At 45.9% G+C, this 21,426-nt stretch overlaps 1 protein-coding gene across 1 annotated transcript in view; it reads right to left on the bottom strand.

Annotated features, from left to right (window-relative positions):
* The window catches only part of LOC140364907 (sodium channel protein type 3 subunit alpha-like), a 173,428-nt gene that overhangs the window by 100,029 nt on the left and 51,973 nt on the right, over positions 1 to 21,426 (bottom strand). Inside the window, exons 2-4 of the mRNA XM_072451288.1 lie at positions 18,940 to 19,084; positions 18,517 to 18,657; positions 17,360 to 17,478 (exon numbers count right to left, since the gene is read on the bottom strand). Of these exons, the coding sequence (XP_072307389.1) occupies positions 17,360 to 17,478; positions 18,517 to 18,657; positions 18,940 to 19,062 (383 nt within the window). The 5' untranslated portion in view covers positions 19,063 to 19,084. The remainder of the gene's footprint in view (positions 1 to 17,359; positions 17,479 to 18,516; positions 18,658 to 18,939; positions 19,085 to 21,426) is intronic.

Raw genomic sequence — 21,426 nt, 5'->3', positions numbered from 1 at the left:
TTTAGTCCTGTTTTAGACCTGCTTTAGTCCTGCTTTAGTCCTGTTTTAGACCTGCTTTAGTCCTGTTTTAGACCTGCTTTAGTCCTGCTTTAGTCCTTCTTTAGTCCTGTTTTAGACCTGCTTTAGTCCTGCTTTAGTCCTGCTTTAGTCCTGCTTTAGTCCTGTTTTAGACCTGCTTTAGACCTGCTTTAGTCCTTCTTTAGTCCTGCTTTAGTCCTGTTTTAGACCTGCTTTAGTCCTGCTTTAGTCCTGCTTTAGACCTGCTTTAGACCTGCTTTAGTCCTGTTTTATACCTGCTTTAGTCCTGGTTTAGTCCTGTTTTAGACCTGCTTTAGACCTGCTTTAGTCCTGGTTTAGTCCTGCTTTAGTCCTGGTTTAGTCCTGCTTTAGACCTGCTTTAGTCCTGTTTTAAACCTGCTTTAGTCCTGCTTTAGTCCTGCTTTAGTCCTGTTTTAGTCCTGTTTTAGACCTGCTTTAGTCCTGCTTTAGTCCTGCTTTAGTCCTGCTTTAGTCCTGCTTTAGTCCTGCTTTAGACCTGCTTTAGTCCTGCTTTAGTCCTGTTTTAGACCTGCTTTAGACCTGTTTTAGACCTGCTTTAGTCCTGCTTTAGTCCTGCTTTAGTCCTGTTTTAGTCCTGCTTTAGTCCTGCTTTAGTCCTGCTTTAGCCCTGCTTTAGACCTGCTTTAGTCCTGCTTTAGTCCTGCTTTAGTCCTGCTTTAGACCTGCTTTAGTCCTTCTTTAGTCCTGTTTTAGACCTGCTTTAGTCCTGCTTTAGTCCTGTTTTAGACCTGCTTTAGTCCTGCTTTAGTCCTTCTTTAGTCCTGCTTTAGTCCTGCTTTAGTCCTGCTTTAGACCTGCTTTAGTCCTGTTTTAGACCTGCTTTAGACCTGCTTTAGACCTGCTTTAGTCCTGTTTTAGTCCTGCTTTAGTCCTGCTTTAGTCCTGCTTTAGCCCTGCTTTAGACCTGCTTTAGACCTGCTTTAGTCCTGTTTTAGACCTGCTTTAGTCCTGCTTTAGTCCTGCTTTAGCCCTGCTTTAGACCTGCTTTAGTCCTGCTTTAGTCCTGCTTTAGACCTGCTTTAGTCCTTCTTTAGTCCTGTTTTAGACCTGCTTTAGTCCTGCTTTAGTCCTGCTTTAGTCCTGCTTTAGACCTGCTTTAGTCCTGCTTTAGTCCTGCTTTAGTCCTGTTTAGAAATGCTTTAGTCCTGCTTTAGTCCTGCTTTAGTCCTGCTTTAGTCCTTCTTTAGTCCTGTTTTAGACCTGCTTTAGTCCTGCTTTAGTCCTTCTTTAGTCCTGTTTTAGACCTGCTTTAGTCCTGCTTTAGTCCTGCTTTAGACCTGCTTTAGTCCTGGTTTAGTCCTGCTTTAGTCCTGCTTTAGACCTGCTTTAGTCCTGCTTTAGTCCTGCTTTAGTCCTGCTTTAGACCTGCTTTAGACCTGCTTTAGACCTGCTTTAGTCCTGCTTTAGTCCTGCTTTAGTCCTGCTTTAGTCCTGCTTTAGTCCTGCTTTAGTCCTGTTTTAGTCCTGCTTTAGACCTGCTTTAGTCCTGCTTTAGTCCTGCTTTAGTCCTGCTTTAGTCCTGGTTTAGTCCTGCTTTAGACCTGCTTTAGTCCTGCTTTAGTCCTGCTTTAGACCTGCTTTAGACCTGTTTTAGTCCTGCTTTAGTCCCGCTTTAGTCCTGCTTTAGTCCTGTTTTAGACCTGCTTTAGTCCTGCTTTAGACCTGCTTTAGTCCTGCTTTAGTCCTGCTTTAGACCTGCTTTAGTCCTGCTTTAGACCTGCTTTAGTCCTGCTTTAGTCCTGCTTTAGACCTGCTTTAGACCTGCTTTAGACCTGCTTTAGTCCTGCTTTAGTCCTGGTTTAGTCCTGCTTTAGACCTGCTTTAGTCCTGCTTTAGTCCTGCTTTAGTCCTGCTTTAGACCTGTTTTAGACCTGCTTTAGACCTGCTTTAGTCCTGCTTTAGACCTGCTTTAGACCTGCTTTAGACCTGCTTTAGTCCTGCTTTAGTCCTGCTTTAGTCCTGCTTTAGACCTGCTTTAGACCTGCTTTAGACCTGCTTTAGACCTGCTTTAGTCCTGCTTTAGTCCCGCTTTAGTCCCGCTTTAGTCCTGTTTTAGACCTGCTTTAGTCCTGCTTTAGACCTGCTTTAGTCCTGCTTTAGACCTGCTTTAGTCCTGCTTTAGTCCTGCTTTAGACCTGCTTTAGTCCTGCTTTAGACCTGCTTTAGACCTGCTTTAGTCCTGCTTTAGTCCTGCTTTAGTCCTGCTTTAGTCCTGTTTTAGACCCGCTTTAGTCCTGCTTTAGTCCTGCTTTAGTCCTGCTTTAGCCCTGGTTTAGTCCTGCTTTAGTCCTGCTTTAGACCTGCTTTAGACCTGCTTTAGACCTGCTTTAGACCTGCTTTAGACCTGCTTTAGACCTGCTTTAGTCCTGCTTTAGACCTGCTTTAGTCCTGGTTTAGTCCTGCTTTAGTCCTGCTTTAGACCTGCTTTAGACCTGCTTTAGTCCTGCTTTAGTCCTGTTTTAGACCCGCTTTAGTCCTGCTTTAGACCTGCTTTAGACCTGCTTTAGTCCTGCTTTAGTCCTGTTTTAGACCCGCTTTAGTCCTGCTTTAGTCCTGCTTTAGACCTGCTTTAGTCCTGCTTTAGTCCTGCTTTAGTCCTGATTTAGTCCTGCTTTAGAGCTGCTTTAGTCCTGCTTTAGTCCTGGTTTAGTCCTGCTTTAGACCTGCTTTAGTCCTGCTTTAGACCTGCTTTAGTCCTGCTTTAGTCCTGCTTTAGTCCTGATTTAGTCCTGATTTAGACCTGCTTTAGTCCTGCTTTAGTCCTGCTTTAGTCCTGATTTAGACCTGCTTTAGTCCTGCTTTAGTCCTGCTTTAGTCCTGCTTTAGTCCTGTTTTAGACCTGCTTTAGACCTGCTTTAGACCTGTTTTAGTCCTGCTTTAGTCCTGCTTTAGTCCTGCTTTAGTCCTGCTTTAGACCTGCTTTAGTCCTGCTTTAGTCCTGCTTTAGTCCTGTTTTAGAGCTGCTTTAGACCTGCTTTAGTCCTGCTTTAGTCCTGCTTTAGTCCTGCTTTAGTCCTGCTTTAGTCCTGTTTTAGAGCTGCTTTAGACCTGCTTTAGTCCTGCTTTAGTCCTGCTTTAGACCTGCTTTAGTCCTGGTTTAGTCCTGGTTTAGCCCTGCTTTAGTCCTGTTTTAGACCTGCTTTAGACCTGCTTTAGACCTGCTTTAGTCCTGCTTTAGTCCTGCTTTAGTCCTGCTTTAGACCTGCTTTAGTCCTGCTTTAGACCTGCTTTAGTCCTGCTTTAGTCCTGTTTTAGACCTGTTTTAGACCTGCTTTAGTCCTGCTTTAGACCTGCTTTAGTCCTGCTTTAGACCTGCTTTAGTCCTGCTTTAGTCCTGTTTTAGACCTGTTTTAGACCTGCTTTAGACCTGCTTTAGTCCTGCTTTAGACCTGGTTTAGTCCTGCTTTAGTCCTGTTTTAGACCTGTTTTAGACCTGCTTTAGACCTGCTTTAGTCCTGCTTTAGTCCTGTTTTAGACCTGCTTTAGTCCTGGTTTAGTCCTGCTTTAGTCCTGCTTTAGTCCTGGTTTAGTCCTGCTTTAGTCCTGCTTTAGTCCTGGTTTAGTCCTGCTTTAGTCCTGCTTTAGACCTGCTTTAGACCTGCTTTAGTCCTGCTTTAGACCTGCTTTAGTCCTGCTTTAGACCTGCTTTAGTCCTGCTTTAGACCTGCTTTAGTCCTGCTTTTGTCCTGCTTTAGTCCTGCTTTAGACCTGCTTTAGACCTGCTTTAGTCCTGCTTTAGACCTGCTTTAGTCCTGCTTTTGTCCTGGTTTAGTCCTGCTTTAGTCCTGCTTTTGTCCTGGTTTAGTCCTGCTTTAGTCCTGTTTTAGACCTGCTTTAGTCCTGCTTTAGTCCTGCTTTTGTCCTGGTTTAGTCCTGCTTTAGACCTGCTTTAGACCTGCTTTAGTCCTGCTTTAGTCCTGTTTTTGTCCTGCTTTAGTCCTGCTCTAGACTTGCTTTAGTCCTGCTTTAGTCCTGCTTTAGTCCTGCTTTAGACCTGCTTTAGTCCTGCTTTAGACCTGCTTTAGACCTGCTTTAGACCTGTTTTAGTCCTGCTTTAGTCCTGCTTTAGTCCTGCTTTAGTCCTGCTTTAGACCTGCTTTAGTCCTGCTTTAGTCCTGCTTTAGACCTGCTTTAGACCTGTTTTAGTCCTGCTTTAGTCCTGCTTTAGTCCTGCTTTAGTCCTGCTTTAGTCCTGCTTTAGTCCTGCTTTAGTCCTGGTTTAGTCCTGCTTTAGTCCTGCTTTAGACCTGCTTTAGTCCTGCTTTAGACCTGCTTTAGTCCTGCTTTAGTCCTGCTTTAGTCCTGCTTTAGACCTGCTTTAGTCCTGCTTTAGACCTGCTTTAGTCCTGCTTTAGTCCTGCTTTAGTCCTGCTTTAGACCTGCTTTAGTCCTGCTTTAGTCCTGCTTTAGTCCTGGTTTAGTCCTGGTTTAGTCCTGCTTTAGTCCTGCTTTAGTCCTGGTTTAGTCCTGCTTTAGTCCTGCTTTAGTCCTGCTTTAGTCCTGCTTTAGACCTGCTTTAGACCTGCTTTAGACCTGTTTTAGTCCTGCTTTAGTCCTGCTTTAGTCCTGCTTTAGTCCTGCTTTAGTCCTGCTTTAGACCTGCTTTAGACCTGCTTTAGTCCTGCTTTAGACCTGCTTTAGTCCTGCTTTAGTCCTGCTTTAGTCCTGCTTTAGACCTGCTTTAGACCTGCTTTAGACCTGCTTTAGACCTGCTTTAGTCCTGCTTTAGACCTGCTTTAGACCTGCTTTAGTCCTGCTTTAGTCCTGCTTTAGTCCTGCTTTAGACCTGCTTTAGACCTGCTTTAGACCTGCTTTAGTCCTGCTTTAGTCCTGGTTTAGTCCTGCTTTAGACCTGCTTTAGTCCTGCTTTAGTCCTGCTTTAGTCCTGCTTTAGACCTGCTTTAGACCTGCTTTAGACCTGTTTTAGTCCTGCTTTAGTCCTGCTTTAGTCCTGCTTTAGTCCTGCTTTAGTCCTGCTTTAGACCTGCTTTAGACCTGCTTTAGTCCTGCTTTAGTCCTGCTTTAGACCTGCTTTAGTCCTGCTTTAGTCCTGCTTTAGTCCTGCTTTAGTCCTGGTTTAGACCTGCTTTAGTCTTGCTTTAGACCTGCTTTAGACCTGCTTTAGTCCTGCTTTAGTCCTGCTTTAGTCCTGCTTTAGTCCTGCTTTAGACCTGCTTTAGTCCTGCTTTAGACCTGCTTTAGTCCTGCTTTAGACCTGCTTTAGACCTGCTTTAGTCCTGCTTTAGTCCTGGTTTAGTCCTGGTTTAGACCTGCTTTAGTCCTGCTTTAGTTCTGCTTTAGACCTGCTTTAGACCTGCTTTAGTCCTGCTTTAGTTCTGCTTTAGACCTGCTTTAGTCCTGTTTTAGACCTGCTTTAGTCCTGCTTTAGTTCTGCTTTAGACCTGCTTTAGTCCTGGTTTAGTCCTGCTTTAGTCCTGCTTTAGACCTGTTTTAGTCCTGGTTTAGTCCTGCTTTAGTCCTGCTTTAGTCCTGCTTTAGTCTTGCTTTAGACCTGCTTTAGTCCTGCTTTAGTCCTGCTTTAGTCCTGCTTTAGACCTGTTTTAGTCCTGGTTTAGTCCTGCTTTAGTCCTGCTTTAGTCCTGCTTTAGTCCTGCTTTAGTCCTGTTTTAGACCTGCTTTAGTCCTGCTTTAGACCTGCTTTAGTCCTGCTTTAGACCTGCTTTAGTCCTGTTTTAGTCCTGCTTTAGTCCTGCTTTAGACCTGCTTTAGTCCTGTTTTAAACCTGCTTTAGTCCTGCTTTAGTCCTGCTTTAGTCCTGCTTTAGTCCTGCTTTAGTCCTGTTTTAGACCTGCTTTAGTCCTGCTTTAGACCTGCTTTAGTCCTGCTTTAGACCTGCTTTAGTTCTGCTTTAGACCTGCTTTAGTCCTGCTTTAGACCTGCTTTAGTCCTGTTTTAAACCTGCTTTAGTCCTGCTTTAGTTCTGCTTTAGACCTGCTTTAGACCTGCTTTAGTCCTGCTTTAGAACTGCTTTAGTCCTGCTTTAGTCCTGCTTTAGACCTGCTTTAGTCCTGTTTTAAACCTGCTTTAGTCCTGCTTTAGTTCTGCTTTAGACCTGGTTTAGTCCTGCTTTAGTCCTGTTTTAGACCTGCTCTAGACCTGCTTTAGTCCTGGTTTAGTCCTGCTTTAGTCCTGTTTTAGACCTGCTTTAGTCCTGCTTTAGTCCTGCTTTAGTCCTGCTTTAGTCCTGCTTTAGACCTGCTTTAGACCTGCTTTAGTCCTGCTTTAGACCTGCTTTAGTCCTGCTTTAGACCTGCTTTAGACCTGCTTTAGTCCTGCTTTAGTCCTGCTTTAGTCCTGCTTTAGTCCTGCTTTAGTCCTGCTTTAGTCCTGCTTTAGACCTGCTTTAGTCCTGCTTTAGACCTGCTTTAGTCCTGCTTTAGACCTGCTTTAGTCCTGCTTTAGACCTGCTTTAGACCTGCTTTAGTCCTGCTTTAGTCCTGCTTTAGTCCTGCTTTAGTCCTGCTTTAGTCCTGCTTTAGACCTGCTTTAGACCTGCTTTAGACCTGCTTTAGACCTGCTTTAGACCTGCTTTAGTCCTGCTTTAGTCCTGCTTTAGTCCTGCTTTAGACCTGCTTTAGTCCTGCTTTAGACCTGCTTTAGTCCTGCTTTAGACCTGCTTTAGACCTGCTTTAGACCTGCTTTAGTCCTGCTTTAGTCCTGCTTTAGTCCTGGTTTAGTCCTGCTTTAGACCTGCTTTAGTCCTGCTTTAGTCCTGCTTTAGACCTGGTTTAGTCCTGCTTTAGACCTGCTTTAGACCTGCTTTAGTCCTGCTTTAGACCTGGTTTAGTCCTGCTTTAGACCTGCTTTAGTCCTGCTTTAGTCCTGGTTTAGTCCTGCTTTAGACCTGGTTTAGTCCTGCTTTAGTCCTGGTTTAGTCCTGCTTTAGTCCTGCTTTAGACCTGCTTTAGACCTGCTTTAGTCCTGCTTTAGTCCTGGTTTAGTCCTGCTTTAGACCTGGTTTAGTCCTGCTTTAGACCTGCTTTAGTCCTGCTTTAGTCCTGGTTTAGTCCTGCTTTAGTCCTGCTTTAGACCTGCTTTAGACCTGGTTTAGTCCTGTTTTAGTCCTGTTTTAGTCCTGCTTTAGACCTGCTTTAGACCTGCTTTAGTCCTGTTTTAGTCCTGCTTTAGACCTGCTTTAGTCCTGCTTTAGTCCTGCTTTAGTCCTGCTTTAGACCTGCTCTAGACCTGCTTTAGTCCTGGTTTAGTCCTGCTTTAGTCCTGCTTTAGACCTGCTTTAGACCTGCTTTAGACCTGCTTTAGTCCTGCTTTAGTCCTGCTTTAGTCCTGCTTTAGTCCTGGTTTAGTCCTGCTTTAGACCTGCTTTAGTCCTGCTTTAGTCCTGCTTTAGACCTGCTCTAGACCTGCTTTAGTCCTGGTTTAGTCCTGCTTTAGTCCTGCTTTAGACCTGCGTTAGACCTGCTTTAGACCTGCTTTAGACCTGCTTTAGTCCTGCTTTAGACCTGCTTTAGTCCTGCTTTAGTCCTGCTTTAGACCTGCTTTAGACCTGCTTTAGTCCTGCTTTAGACCTGCTTTAGTCCTGCTTTAGACCTGCGTTAGACCTGCTTTAGACCTGCTTTAGACCTGCTTTAGTCCCGCTTTAGTCCCGCTTTAGTCCTGTTTTAGACCTGCTCTAGACCTGCTTTAGCCCTGCTTTAGTCCTGCTTTAGACCTGCTTTAGTCCTGCTTTAGTCCTGCTTTAGACCTGCTTTAGTCCTGCTTTAGTCCTGCTCTAGACCTGCTTTAGCCCTGCTTTAGTCCTGCTTTAGACCTGCTTTAGTCCTGCTTTAGTCCTGCTTTAGACCTGCTTTAGTCCTGCTTTAGACCTGCTTTAGTCCTGCTTTAGTCCTGCTCTAGACCTGCTTTAGCCCTGCTTTAGTCCTGCTTTAGTCCTGCTTTAGTCCTGCTTTAGACCTGCTCTAGACCTGCTTTAGTCCTGGTTTAGTCCTGCTTTAGTCCTGCTTTAGACCTGCTTTAGACCTGCTTTAGACCTGCTTTAGACCTGCTTTAGACCTGCTTTAGTCCTGCTTTAGACCTGCTTTAGTCCTGCTCTAGACCTGCTTTAGTCCTGCTTTAGACCTGCTTTAGTCCTGCTTTAGTCCTGCTTTAGACCTGCTTTAGACCTGCTTTAGTCCTGCTTTAGACCTGCTTTAGACCTGCTTTAGACCTGCTTTAGACCTGCTTTAGTCCTGCTTTAGTCCTGCTTTAGTCCTGCTTTAGTCCTGCTTTAGACCTGCTTTAGACCTGCTTTAGACCTGCTTTAGTCCTGCTTTAGTCCTGCTTTAGACCTGCTTTAGTCCTGCTTTAGTCCTTCTTTAGTCCTGCTTTAGACCTGCTTTAGACCTGCTTTAGACCTGCTTTAGTCCTGCTTTAGACCTGCTTTAGACCTGCTTTAGTCCTGCTTTAGACCTGCTTTAGACCTGGTTTAGACCTGCTTTAGACCTGCTTTAGTCCTGCTTTAGACCTGCTTTAGTCCTGCTTTAGTCCTGCTTTAGACCTGCTTTAGTCCTTCTTTAGACCTGCTTTAGACCTGCTTTAGTCCTGCTTTAGTCCTGGTTTAGTCCTGTTTTAGACCTGCTTTAGACCTGCTTTAGTCCTGCTTTAGACCTGCTTTAGTCCTGCTTTAGACCTGCTTTAGACCTGCTTTAGACCTGCTTTAGTCCTGCTTTAGACCTGCTTTAGTCCTGCTTTAGACCTGCTTTAGACCTGCTTTAGTCCTGCTTTAGTCCTGCTTTAGACCTGCTTTAGTCCTGCTTTAGTCCTGCTTTAGACCTGCTTTAGTCCTGCTTTAGACCTGCTTTAGTCCTGCTTTAGACCTGCTTTAGTCCTGCTTTAGACCTGCTTTAGACCTGCTTTAGTCCTGCTTTAGTCCTGCTTTAGTCCTGCTTTAGACCTGCTTCAGACCTGTTTTAGACCTGCTTTAGTCCTGCTTTAGTCCTGCTTTAGTCCTGCTTTAGACCTGCTTTAGTCCTGCTTTAGACCTGCTTTAGACCTGCTTTAGACCTGCTTTAGACCTGCTTTAGTCCTGCTTTAGACCTGCTTTAGACCTGCTTTAGACCTGCTTTAGTCCTGCTTTAGACCTGCTTTAGACCTGCTTTAGTCCTGTTTTAGACCTGCTTTAGTCCTGCTTTAGACCTGCTTTAGACCTGCTTTAGTCCTGTTTTAGACCTGCTTTAGACCTGCTTTAGTCCTGTTTTAGACCTGCTTTAGTCCTGCTTTAGACCTGCTTTAGTCCTAATTTAGACCTGCTTTAGTCCTGCTTTAGTCCTGCTTTAGACCTGCTTTAGTCCTGCTTTAGACCTGCTTTAGTCCTGCTTTAGACCTGCTTTAGACCTGCTTTAGTCCTGCTTTAGTCCTGCTTTAGTCCTGTTTTAGACCTGCTTTAGAGCTGCTTTAGTCCTGCTTTAGTCCTGTTTTAGACCTGCTTTAGTCCTGCTTTAATCCTGTTTTAGTCCTCCTTTAGACCTGCTTTAGTCCTGCTTTAGTCCTGCTTTAGTCCTGCTTTAGACCTGCTTTAGACCTGCTTTAGTCCTGCTTTAGTCCTGCTTTAGTCCTGCTTTAGTCCTGTTTTAGACCTGCTTTAGAGCTGCTTTAGTCCTGCTTTAGTCCTGTTTTAGACCTGCTTTAGACCTGCTTTAGACCTGCTTTAGTCCTGCTTTAGTCCTGCTTTAGTCCTGCTTTAGTCCTGTTTTAGTCCTCCTTTAGACCTGCTTTAGTCCTGCTTTAGTCCTGCTTTAGTCCTGCTTTAGTCCTGCTTTAGACCTGCTTTAGTCCTGGTTTAGTCCTGCTTTAGTCCTGCTTTAGACCTGCTTTAGTCCTGCTTTAGTCCTGCTTTAGACCTGCTTTAGTCCTGCTTTAGACCTGCTTTAGTCCTGCTTTAGTCCTGCTTTAGTCCTGCTTTAGTCCTGCTTTAGTCCTGCTTTAGTCCTGCTTTAGACCTGCTTTAGTCCTGTTTTAGACCTGCTTTAGACCTGCTTTAGACCTGCTTTTGTCCTGGTTTAGACCTGCTTTAGTCCTGCTTTAGACCTGTTTTAGTCCTGGTTTAGTCCTGCTTTAGTCCTGCTTTAGACCTGCTTTAGTCCTGCTTTAGTCCTGCTTTAGTCCTGCTTTAGTCCTGTTTTAAACCTGCTTTAGTCCTGCTTTAGACCTGCTTTAGTCCTGCTTTAGTCCTGTTTTTGTCCTGGTTTAGTCCTGCTTTAGACCTGCTTTAGTCCTGTTTTAGTCCTGTTTTAGACCTGCTTTAGACCTGCTTTAGTCCTGCTTTAGACCTGCTTTAGACCTGCTTTAGTCCTGCTTTAGTCCTGCTTTAGTCCTGTTTTAAACCTGCTTTAGTCCTGCTTTAGACCTGCTTTAGTCCTGCTTTAGTCCTGTTTTTGTCCTGGTTTAGTCCTGCTTTAGACCTGCTTTAGTCCTGTTTTAGTCCTGTTTTAGACCTGCTTTAGACCTGTTTTAGTCCTGCTTTAGTCCTGCTTTAGTCCTGTTTTTGTCCTGCTTTAGTTCTGCTTTAGACCTGCTTTAGCCCTGCTTTAGTCCTGCTTTAGTCCTGCTTTAGTCCTGCTTTAGTCCTGGTTTAGTCCTGCTTTAGTCCTGTTTTAGACCTGCTTTAGTCCTGCTTTAGTTCTGCTTTAGTCCTGCTTTAGACCTGCTTTAGTCCTGCTTTAGTCCTGCTTTAGTCCTGCTTTAGTCCTGGTTTAGTCCTGCTTTAGTCCTGTTTTAGACCTGCTTTAGACCTGCTTTAGTCCTGCTCTAGACCTGCTTTAGTCCTGGTTTAGTCCTGCTTTAGACCTGCTTTAGACCTGCTTTAGACCTGCTTTAGTCCTGCTTTGGACCTGCTTTAGACCTGCTTTAGACCTGCTTTAGTCCTGCTTTAGTCCTGCTTTAGTCCTGCTTTAGTCCTGCTTTAGTCCTGGTTTAGACCTGCTTTAGACCTGCTTTAGCCCTGCTTTAGTCCTGCTTTAGTCCTGCTTTAGTCCTGCTTTAGACCTGCTTTAGACCTGCTTTAGTCCTGTTTTAGTCCTGCTTTAGACCTGCTTTAGTCCTGCTTTAGACCTGCTTTAGACCTGCTTTAGACCTGCTTTAGTCCTGCTTTAGTCCTGCTTTAGTCCTGCTTTAGACCTGCTTTAGTCCTGCTTTAGTCCTGCTTTAGTCCTGCTCTAGACCTGCTTTAGTCCTGTTTTAGTCCTGCTTTAGACCTGCTTTAGTCCTGCTTTAGACCTGCTTTAGACCTGCTTTAGACCTGCTTTAGTCCTGTTTTAGTCCTGCTTTAGACCTGCTTTAGTCCTGCTTTAGTCCTGCTTTAGTCCTGCTCTAGACCTGCTTTAGTCCTGCTTTAGACCTGCGTTAGACCTGCTTTAGACCTGCTTTAGACCTGCTTTAGTCCTGCTTTAGACCTGCTCTAGACCTGCTTTAGTCCTGCTTTAGTCCTGCTTTAGACCTGCTTTAGACCTGCTTTAGTCCTGCTTTAGTCCTGCTTTAGACCTGCTTTAGTCCTGTTTTAGTCCTGCTTTAGACCTGCTTTAGTCCTGCTTTAGACCTGCTTTAGACCTGCTTTAGACCTGCTTTAGTCCTGCTTTAGTCCTGCTTTAGTCCTGCTTTAGATCTGCTTTAGACCTGCTTTAGTCCTGCTTTAGTCCTGCTTTAGACCTGCTTTAGACCTGCTTTAGTCCTGCTTTAGTCCTGCTTTAGTCCTGGTTTAGTCCTGCTTTAGTCCTGCTTTAGACCTGCTTTAGACCTGCTTTAGACCTGCTTTAGTCCTGCTTTAGTCCTGCTTTAGTCCTGCTTTAGTCCTGGTTTAGTCCTGCTTTAGACCTGCTTTAGTCCTGCTTTAGTCCTGCTTTAGACCTGCTTTAGTCCTGTTTTAGTCCTGCTTTAGACCTGCTTTAGTCCTGCTTTAGACCTGCTTTAGACCTGCTTTAGACCTGCTTTAGTCCTGCTTTAGTCCTGCTTTAGTCCTGCTTTAGACCTGCTTTAGACCTGCTTTAGTCCTGCTTTAGTCCTGCTTTAGTCCTGCTTTAGTCCTGGTTTAGTCCTGCTTTAGTCCTGCTTTAGACCTGCTTTAGACCTGCTTTAGACCTGCTTTAGACCTGCTTTAGACCTGCTTTAGTCCTGCTTTAGTCCTGCTTTAGTCCTGCTTTAGTCCTGGTTTAGTCCTGCTTTAGACCTGCTTTAGTCCTGCTTTAGTCCTGCTTTAGTCCTGCTTTAGACCTGCTTTAGTCCTGCTTTAGACCTGCTTTAGACCTGCTCTAGACCTGCTTTAGTCCTGGTTTAGTCCTGCTTTAGTCCTGCTTTAGACCTGCTTTAGACCTGCTTTAGACCTGCTTTAGTCCTGCTTTAGTCCTGCTTTAGTCCTGCTTTAGTCCTGGTTTAGTCCTGCTTTAGACCTGCTTTAGACCTGCTTTAGTCCTGCTTTAGTCCTGCTTTAGTCCTGCTTTAGTCCTGGTTTAGTCCTGCTTTAGTCCTGCTTTAGACCTGCTTTAGTCCTGCTTTAGACCTGGTTTAGTCCTGTTTTAGTCCTGTTTTAGTCCTGCTTTAGACCTGCTCTAGACCTGCTTTAGTCCTGGTTTAGTCCTGCTTTAGTCCTGCTTTAGACCTGCTTTAGACCTGTTTTAGTCCTGCTTTAGACCTGCTTTAGTCCTGCTTTAGACCTGCTCTAGACCTGCTTTAGTCCTGGTTTAGTCCTGCTTTAGTCCTGCTTTAGACCTGCTTTAGACCTGCTTTAGACCTGCTTTAGACCTGCTTTAGTCCTGCTTTAGTCCTGGTTTAGTCCTGCTTTAGTCCTGCTTTAGACCTGCTTTAGTCCTGCTTTAGTCCTGGTTTAGTCCTGCTTTAGTCCTGCTTTAGACCTGCTTTAGACCTGGTTTAGTCCTGCTTTAGACCTGCTTTAGTCCTGCTTTAGTCCTGGTTTAGTCCTGCTTTAGTCCTGCTTTAGACCTGCTTTAGACCTGGTTTAGTCCTGCTCTAGACCTGCTTTAGTCCTGCTTTAGACCTGCTTTAGACCTGCTTTAGACCTGCTTTAGTCCTGCTTTAGTCCTGCTTTAGTCCTGCTTTAGTCCTGCTTTAGACCTGCTTTAGACCTGCTTTAGACCTGCTTTAGTCCTGCTTTAGACCTGCTTTAGTCCTGCTTTAGTCCTGCTTTAGTCCTGCTTTAGACCTGCTTTAGACCTGCTTTAGACCTGCTTTAGTCCTGCTTTAGTCCTGCTTTAGTCCTGCTTTAGTCCTGCTTTAGTCCTGCTTTAGACCTGCTTTAGACCTGCTTTAGTCCTGCTTTATTCCGGCTTTAGTCCTGGCTTAGTCCTGCTTTAGTCCTGCTTTAGTCCTGCTTTAGACCTGCTTTAGACCTGCTCTAGACCTGCTTTAGTCCTGGTTTAGTCCTGCTTTAGTCCTGCTTTAGACCTGGTTTAGTCCTGCTTTAGTCCTGCTTTAGTCCTGGTTTAGTCCTGCTTTAGTCCTGCTTTAGACCTGCTTTAGACCTGCTTTAGTCCTGCTTTAGTCCTGCTTTAGTCCTGCTTTAGTCCTGCTTTAGTCCTGGTTTAGTCCTGCTTTAGACCTGCTTTAGACCTGCTTTAGTCCTGCTTTAGTCCTGCTTTAGTCCTGCTTTAGTCCTGGTTTAGTCCTGCTTTAGACCTGCTTTAGACCTGCTTTAGACCTGCTTTAGACCTGCTTTAGTCCTGCTTTAGTCCTGCTTTAGACCTGCTTTCGTCCTGCTTTAGTCCTGCTTTAGACCTGCTCTAGACCTGCTTTAGTCCTGGTTTAGTCCTGCTTTAGTCCTGCTTTAGACCTGCTTTAGTCCTGCTTTAGACCTGCTTTAGTCCTGCTTTAGACCTGCTTTAGTCCTGCTTTAGTCCTGCTTTAGTCCTGCTTTAGACCTGCTTTAGTCCTGCTTTAGACCTGCTTTAGTCCTGCTTTAGTCCTGCTTTAGTCCTGCTTTAGTCCTGCTTTAGTCCTGCTTTAGACCTGCTTTAGACCTGCTTTAGTCCTGCTTTAGTCCTGCTTTAGTCCTGCTTTAGACCTGCTTTAGACCTGGTTTAGACCTGCTCTAGACCTGCTTTAGTCCTGGTTTAGTCCTGCTTTAGTCCTGCTTTAGACCTGGTTTAGTCCTGCTTTAGTCCTGCTCTAGACCTGCTTTAGTCCTGGTTTAGTCCTGCTTTAGTCCTGCTTTAGTCCTGCTTAAGTCCTGCTTTAGCCCTGCTTTAGTCCTGCTTTAGACCTGCTTTAGTCCTGCTTTAGTCCTGCTTTAGACCTGTTTTAGACCTGCTTTAGTCCTGCTTTAGTCCTGCTTTAGTCATGCTTTAGTCCTGCTTTAGTCCTGCTTTAGACCTGTTTTAGACCTGCTTTAGTCCTGCTTTAGTCCTGCTTTAGACCTGCTTTAGACCTGCTTTAGACCTGCTTTAGTCCTGCTTTAGACCTGCTTTAGACCTGCTTTAGACCTGCTTTAGACCTGCTTTAGACCTGCTTTAGTCCTGCTTTAGTCCTGCTTTAGTCCTGCTTTAGTCATGCTTTAGTCCTGCTTTAGTCCTGCTTTAGACCTGCTTTCGTCCTGCTTTAGTCCTGTTTTAGACCTGCTTTAGACCTGCTTTAGTCCTGTTTTAAACCTGCTTTAGTCCTGTTTTAGACCTGCTTTAGACCTGCTTTAGTCCTGTTTTAAACCTGCTTTAGTCCTGTTTTAGACCTGCTTTAGTCCTGTTTTAGACCTGCTTTAGTCCTGCTTTAGACCTGCTTTAGTCCTGCTTTAGACCTGCTTTAGTCCTGCTTTAGACCTGCTTTAGACCTGCTTTAGACCTGCTTTAGACCTGCTTTAGTCCTAATTTAGACCTGCTTTAGTCCTGTTTTAGTCCTGCTTTAGACCTGCTTTAGTCCTGCTTTAGACCTGCTTTAGACCTGCTTTAGTCCTGCTTTAGTCCTGCTTTAGTCCTGTTTTAGACCTGCTTTAGACCTGCTTTAGTCCTGCTTTAGTCCTGTTTTAGTCCTGCTTTAGTCCTGCTTTAGTCCTGCTTTAGTCCTGCTTTAGTCCTGCTTTAGACCTGCTTTAGTCCTGCTTTAGTCCTGCTTTAGACCTGCTTTAGACCTGCTTTAGACCTGCTTTAGTCCTGCTTTAGTCCTGTTTTAGTCCTGCTTTAGTCCTGCTTTAGTCCTGCTTTAGTCCTGCTTTAGTCCTGCTTTAGACCTGCTTTAGTCCTGCTTTAGTCCTGCTTTAGTCCTGCTTTAGTCCTGCTTTAGTCCTGGTTTAGACCTGCTTTAGACCTGCTTTAGACCTGCTTTAGACCTGCTTAACCAGGTCTAAGCCAGGTCTAAACCAGGACTAAACCAGGTCTAAACCAGGTCTAAACCAGGTCTAAACCAAGTCTAAACCAGGTCTAAACCAGGACTAAACCAGGACTAAACCAGGTCTAAACCAGGTCTAAACCAGGTCTAAACCAGGACTAAACCAGGACTAAACCAGGTCCAAACCAGGTCTAAACCAGGTCTAAACCAGGTCTAAACCAGGACTAAACCAGGACTAAACCAGGACTAAACCAGGTCTAAACCAGGTCTAAACCAGGACTAAACCAGGACTAAACCAGGTCTAAACCAGGTCTAAACCAGGTCTAAACCAGGACTAAACCAGGACTAAACCAGGTCCAAACCAGGTCTAAACCAGGTCTAAACCAGGACTAAACCAGGACTAAACCAGGTCTAAACCAGGACTAAACCAGGTCTGAACCAGGTCTAAACCAGGTCTAAACCAGGTCTAAACCAGGTCTAAACCAGGATTAAACCAGGACTAAACCAGGACTAAACCAGGTCTAAACCAGGTCTAAACCAGGTCTAAACCAGGACTAAACCAGGACTAAACCAGGTCCAAACCAGGTCTAAACCAGGTCTAAACCAGGTCTAAACCAGGACTAAACCAGGACTAAACCAGGACTAAACCAGGTCTAAACCAGGTCTAAACCAGGACTAAACCAGGACTAAACCAGGACTGAACCAGGTCTAAACCAGGTCTAAACCAGGACTAAACCAGGACTAAACCAGGTCTAAACCAGGACTAAACCAGGACTAAACCAGGTCTAAAGCAGGTCTAAACCAGGTCTAAACCAGGTCTAAACCAGGTCTAAACCAGGTCTAAACCAGGACTAAACCAGGACTAAACCAGGACTAAACCAGGTCTAAACCAGGACTAAACCAGGACTAAACCAGGTCCAAACCAGGTCTAAACCAGGTCTAAACCAGGTCTAAACCAAGTCTAAACCAGGTCTAAACCAGGTCTAAACCAGGACTAAACCAGGTCTAAACCAGGTCTAAACCATGACAAAGTGATCTATAAAAATCCAGACCAGCACTAAATGCCCAAACACAGGTCTGAGTGTCCTCCAGAGGTGAAAGTGCAATTGTCCCGGTTTAGTCCTGGTTTAGTCCTGGTTTAGTCCTGGTTTAGTCCTGGTTTAATCCTGGTTTAGTCCTGGTTTAGTCCTGGTTTAGTCCTGGTTTAGTCCTGGTTTTGTCCTGGTTTAGTCCTGGTTTAGTCCTGGTTTTGTCCTGGTTTAGTCCTGGTTTAGTCCTGGTTTAGTCCTGGTTTAATCCTGGTTTAGTCCTGGTTTAGTCCTGGTTTAGTCCTGGTTTAGTCCTTGTTTAGTCCTGGTTTAGACCTGGTTTAGTCCTGGTTTAGTCCTGGTTTAGTCCTGGTTTAGTCCTGGTTTAGTCCTGGTTTAGTCCTGGTTTAATCCTGGTTTAGTCCTGGTTTAGTCCTGGTTTAGTCCTGGTTTAGTCCTGGTTTAGTCCTGGTTTAATCCTGGTTTAGTCCTGGTTTAGTCCTGGTTTAGTCCTGGTTTAGACCTGGTTTAGTCCTGGTTTAGTCCTGGTTTAGTCCTGGTTTAGTCCTGGTTTAATCCTGGTTTAGTCCTGGTTTAGTCCTGGTTTAGTCCTGGTTTAGTCCTGGTTTAATCCTGGTTTAGTCCTGGTTTAGTCCTGGTTTAGTCCTGGTTTAATCCTGGTTTAGTCCTGGTTTAGTCCTGGTTCAGACCTGCTTCAGACTTCTGTCTCAGTGTGTTTTGTGGAGCTTGTATATAATTTATTGCTGATGTTTATGATCTGCTGACAGCCCCCCCCCCCCCCTCAGCCCCCCCCCACACACACACAAAGGCCCCTCCCCCTCAGCCCCCCCCACACACACACAAAGGCCCCTCCCCCTTAGCCCCCCCCCACACACACACAAAGGCCCCTCCCCCCTGCCTCGCTCAGACATCAAAGCTCCAGTTTTGTCAGTTCCCTTCATGTTTCAGACTCTTATTGTGACACAGGATATGAGTGCACCAGGACGCGGATGGCGAGCCGCCTCACGGGGTGGAAGGGGCTGAACAGGTACAGGGCAGACGTGGCACTGAAGCGGAAGATGGCTTTGCCCTTGTTCAACACGATGAAGGTCTGAAACACAAGCACAAATCACACGTCTGAGGCATTCTGCACCACCATGAGCCCTCGCCCACCTGCCCCTCCCTCACCTGCTCTCACCCACCTGCCCCTCCCTCACCTGTGCCCGCTCTCACACACCTGCCCCTCCCTCACCTGTGCCTGCTCTCACCCACCTGCCCCTCCCTCACCTGCTCTCACCCACCTGCCCCTCCCTCACCTGTGCCCGCTCTCACACACCTGCCCCTCCCTCACCTGTGCCTGCTCTCACCCACCTGCCCCTCCCTCACCTGTGCCCGCTCTCACCCACCTGCCCCTCCCTCACCTGTGCCCGCTCTCACACACCTGCCCCTCCCTCACCTGTGCCCTCTCTCACACACCTGCCCCTCCCTCACCTGTGCCCGCTCTCACCCACCTGCCCCTCCCTCACCTGCTCTCACCCACCTGCCCCTCCCTCACCTGTGCCCGCTCTCACCCACCTGCCCCTCCCTCACCTGTGCCCGCTCTCACACACCTGCCCCTCCCTCACCTGTGCCCGTTCTCACACACCTGCCCCTCCCTCACCTGTGCCCGTTCTCACACACCTGCCCCTCCCTCACCTGTGCCCGCTCTCACCCACCTGCCCCTCCCTCACCTGTGCCCGCTCTCACACACCTGCCCCTCCCTCACCTGTGCCCGCTCTCACCCACCTGCCCCTCCCTCACCTGTGCCCGCTCTCACACACCTGCCCCTCCCTCACCTGTGCCCGTTCTCACACACCTGCCCCTCCCTCACCTGTGCCCGCTCTCACCCACCTGCCCCTCCCTCACCTGTGCCCGTTCTCACACACCTGCCCCTCCCTCACCTGTGCCCGCTCTCACCCACCTGCCCCTCCCTCACCTGTGCCCGCTCTCACACACCTGCCCCTCCCTCACCTGTGCCCGCTCTCACCCACCTGCCCCTCCCTCACCTGTGCCCGCTCTCACCCACCTGCCCCTCCCTCACCTGTGCCCGCTCTTACACCTCCTTTAACCTTCTGTAACTAAATCTAATGTGGGGAAAAAGGAGACTCACCCGCTTTTCCCTGTAGTACGGGTCGATGTCCTGCAGGGGGCAGCCCTTCAGGTGTGGTGGAAGTTCAGAGAAGATCCGGGGCAGAGTCTTCCCGGCCTCCAGGTCCGGTCTGGGTTTGAGCTCCTCCACGTCGCCCAAGTCCTGAGGCAAAGGAGAGGAAGCACCATCAAGAACCAGGAAGACCATGAACCAGGAAGACCATGAACCAGGAAGACCATGAACCAGGAAGACCATGAACCAGGAAGACCATGAACCAGGAATATCATGAATAAGAAGAACTAAAATATGATCAAATACAAAACTATATCATAATGTTTCAATCAGAAAGTTTGATTTGATGAGGCTTTGATGACAAAATCATCATGAATGAACTGCAGCGAAAGTAAAGCATCAAATCAAATCTAGAGCTTCTGGTCTTGTCACCTCCTGGTAGTGCCTCCTCTTCTCCTCCTGGAGTCGGATCCGTTCCTCGATGGCACACAGTGAGTCCCTGGTGAACAGCTGGAAGCTCTCAGGTCCCAGTGGAAACACACAGGCGCCAGCCATCTTCTCATCATGGAACCTTCAGCTGAAACACACACATGAGAACATCATCTTCTCATCATGGAACCTTCAGCTGAAACACACACATGAGAACATCATCTTCTCATCATGGAACCTTCAGCTGAAACACACACATGAGAACATCATCTTCTCATCATGGAACCTTCAGCTGAAACACACACATGAGAACATCATCTTCTCATCATGGAACCTTCAGCTGAAACACACACATGAGAACATCATCTTCTCATCATGGAACCTTCAGCTGAAACACACACATGAGAACATCATCTTCTCATCATGGAACCTTCAGCTGAAACACACACATGAGAACATCATCTTCTCATCATGGAACCTTCAGCTGAAACACACACATGAGAACATCATCTTCTCATCATGGAACCTTCAGCTGAAACACACACATGAGAACATCATCTTCTTATCATGGAACCTTCAGCTGAAACACACACATGAGAACATCATCTTCTTATCATGGAACCTTCAGCTGAAACACACACATGAGAACATCATCTTCTCATCATGGAACCTTCAGCTGAAACACACACATGAGAACATCATCTTCTCATCATGGAACCTTCAGCTGAAACACACACATGAGAACATCATCTTCTCATCATGGAACCTTCAGCTGAAACACACACATGAGAACATCATCTTCTCATCATGGAACCTTCAGCTGAAACACACACATGAGAACATCATCTTCTCATCATGGAACCTTCAGCTGAAACACACACATGAGAACATCATCTTCTTATCATGGAACCTTCAGCTGAAACACACACATGAGAACATCATCTTCTCATCATGGAACCTTCAGCTGAAACACACACATGAGAACATCATCTTCTCATCATGGAACCTTCAGCTGAAACACACACATGAGAACATCATCTTCTCATCATGGAACCTTCAGCTGAAACACACACATGAGAACATCATCTTCTCATCATGGAACCTTCAGCTGAAACACACACATGAGAACATCATCTTCTCATCATGGAACCTTCAGCTGAAACACACACATGAGAACATCATCTTCTCATCATGGAACCTTCAGCTGAAACACACACATGAGAACATCATCTTCTTATCATGGAACCTTCAGCTGAAACACACACATGAGAACATCATCTTCTCATCATGGAACCTTCAGCTGAAACACACACATGAGAACATCATCTTCTCATCATGGAACCTTCAGCTGAAACACACACATGAGAACATCATCTTCTCATCATGGAACCTTCAGCTGAAACACACACATGAGAACATCATCTTCTCATCATGGAACCTTCAGCTGAAACACACACATGAGAACATCATCTTCTCATCATGGAACCTTCAGCTGAAACACACACATGAGAACATCATCTTCTCATCATGGAACCTTCAGCTGAAACACACACATGAGAACATCATCTTCTCATCATGGAACCTTCAGCTGAAACACACACATGAGAACATCATCTTCTCATCATGGAACCTTCAGCTGAAACACACACATGAGAACATCATCTTCTCATCATGGAACCTTCAGCTGAAACACACACATGAGAACATCATCTTCTCATCATGGAACCTTCAGCTGAAACACACACATGAGAACATCATCTTCTCATCATGGAACCTTCAGCTGAAACACACACATGAGAACATCATCTTCTCATCATGGAACCTTCAGCTGAAACACACACATGAGAACATCATCTTCTTATCATGGAACCTTCAGCTGAAACACACACATGAGAACATCATCTTCTCATCATGGAACCTTCAGCTGAAACACACACATGAGAACATCATCTTCTTATCATGGAACCTTCAGCTGAAACACACACATGAGAACATCATCTTCTCATCATGGAACCTTCAGCTGAAACACACACATGAGAACATCATCTTCTCATCATGGAACCTTCAGCTGAAACACACACATGAGAACATCATCTTCTCATCATGGAACCTTCAGCTGAAACACACACATGAGAACATCATCTTCTCATCATGGAACCTTCAGCTGAAACACACACATGAGAACATCATCTTCTCATCATGGAACCTTCAGCTGAAACACACACATGAGAACATCATCTTCTCATCATGGAACCTTCAGCTGAAACACACACATGAGAACATCATCTTCTCATCATGGGACCTTCAGCTGAAACACACACATGAGAACATCATCTTCTCATCATGGAACCTTCAGCTGAAACACACACATGAGAACATCATCTTCTCATCATGGAACCTTCAGCTGAAACACACACATGAGAACATCATCTTCTCATCATGGGACCTTCAGTTGAAACACACACATGAGAACATCATCTTCTCATCATG

The sequence above is a fragment of the Eucyclogobius newberryi genome, unplaced genomic scaffold (assembly GCF_026437365.1).
Source record: "Eucyclogobius newberryi isolate DKJ021-1_F unplaced genomic scaffold, fEucNew1.0.hap1 SCAF_18, whole genome shotgun sequence".
In the NCBI taxonomy this organism is placed as follows: Eukaryota; Metazoa; Chordata; class Actinopteri; order Gobiiformes; family Gobiidae; genus Eucyclogobius; species Eucyclogobius newberryi.
Note: the sequence above shows the minus strand (reverse complement) of the source record. Positions and strands in the feature narration are given on the sequence as shown.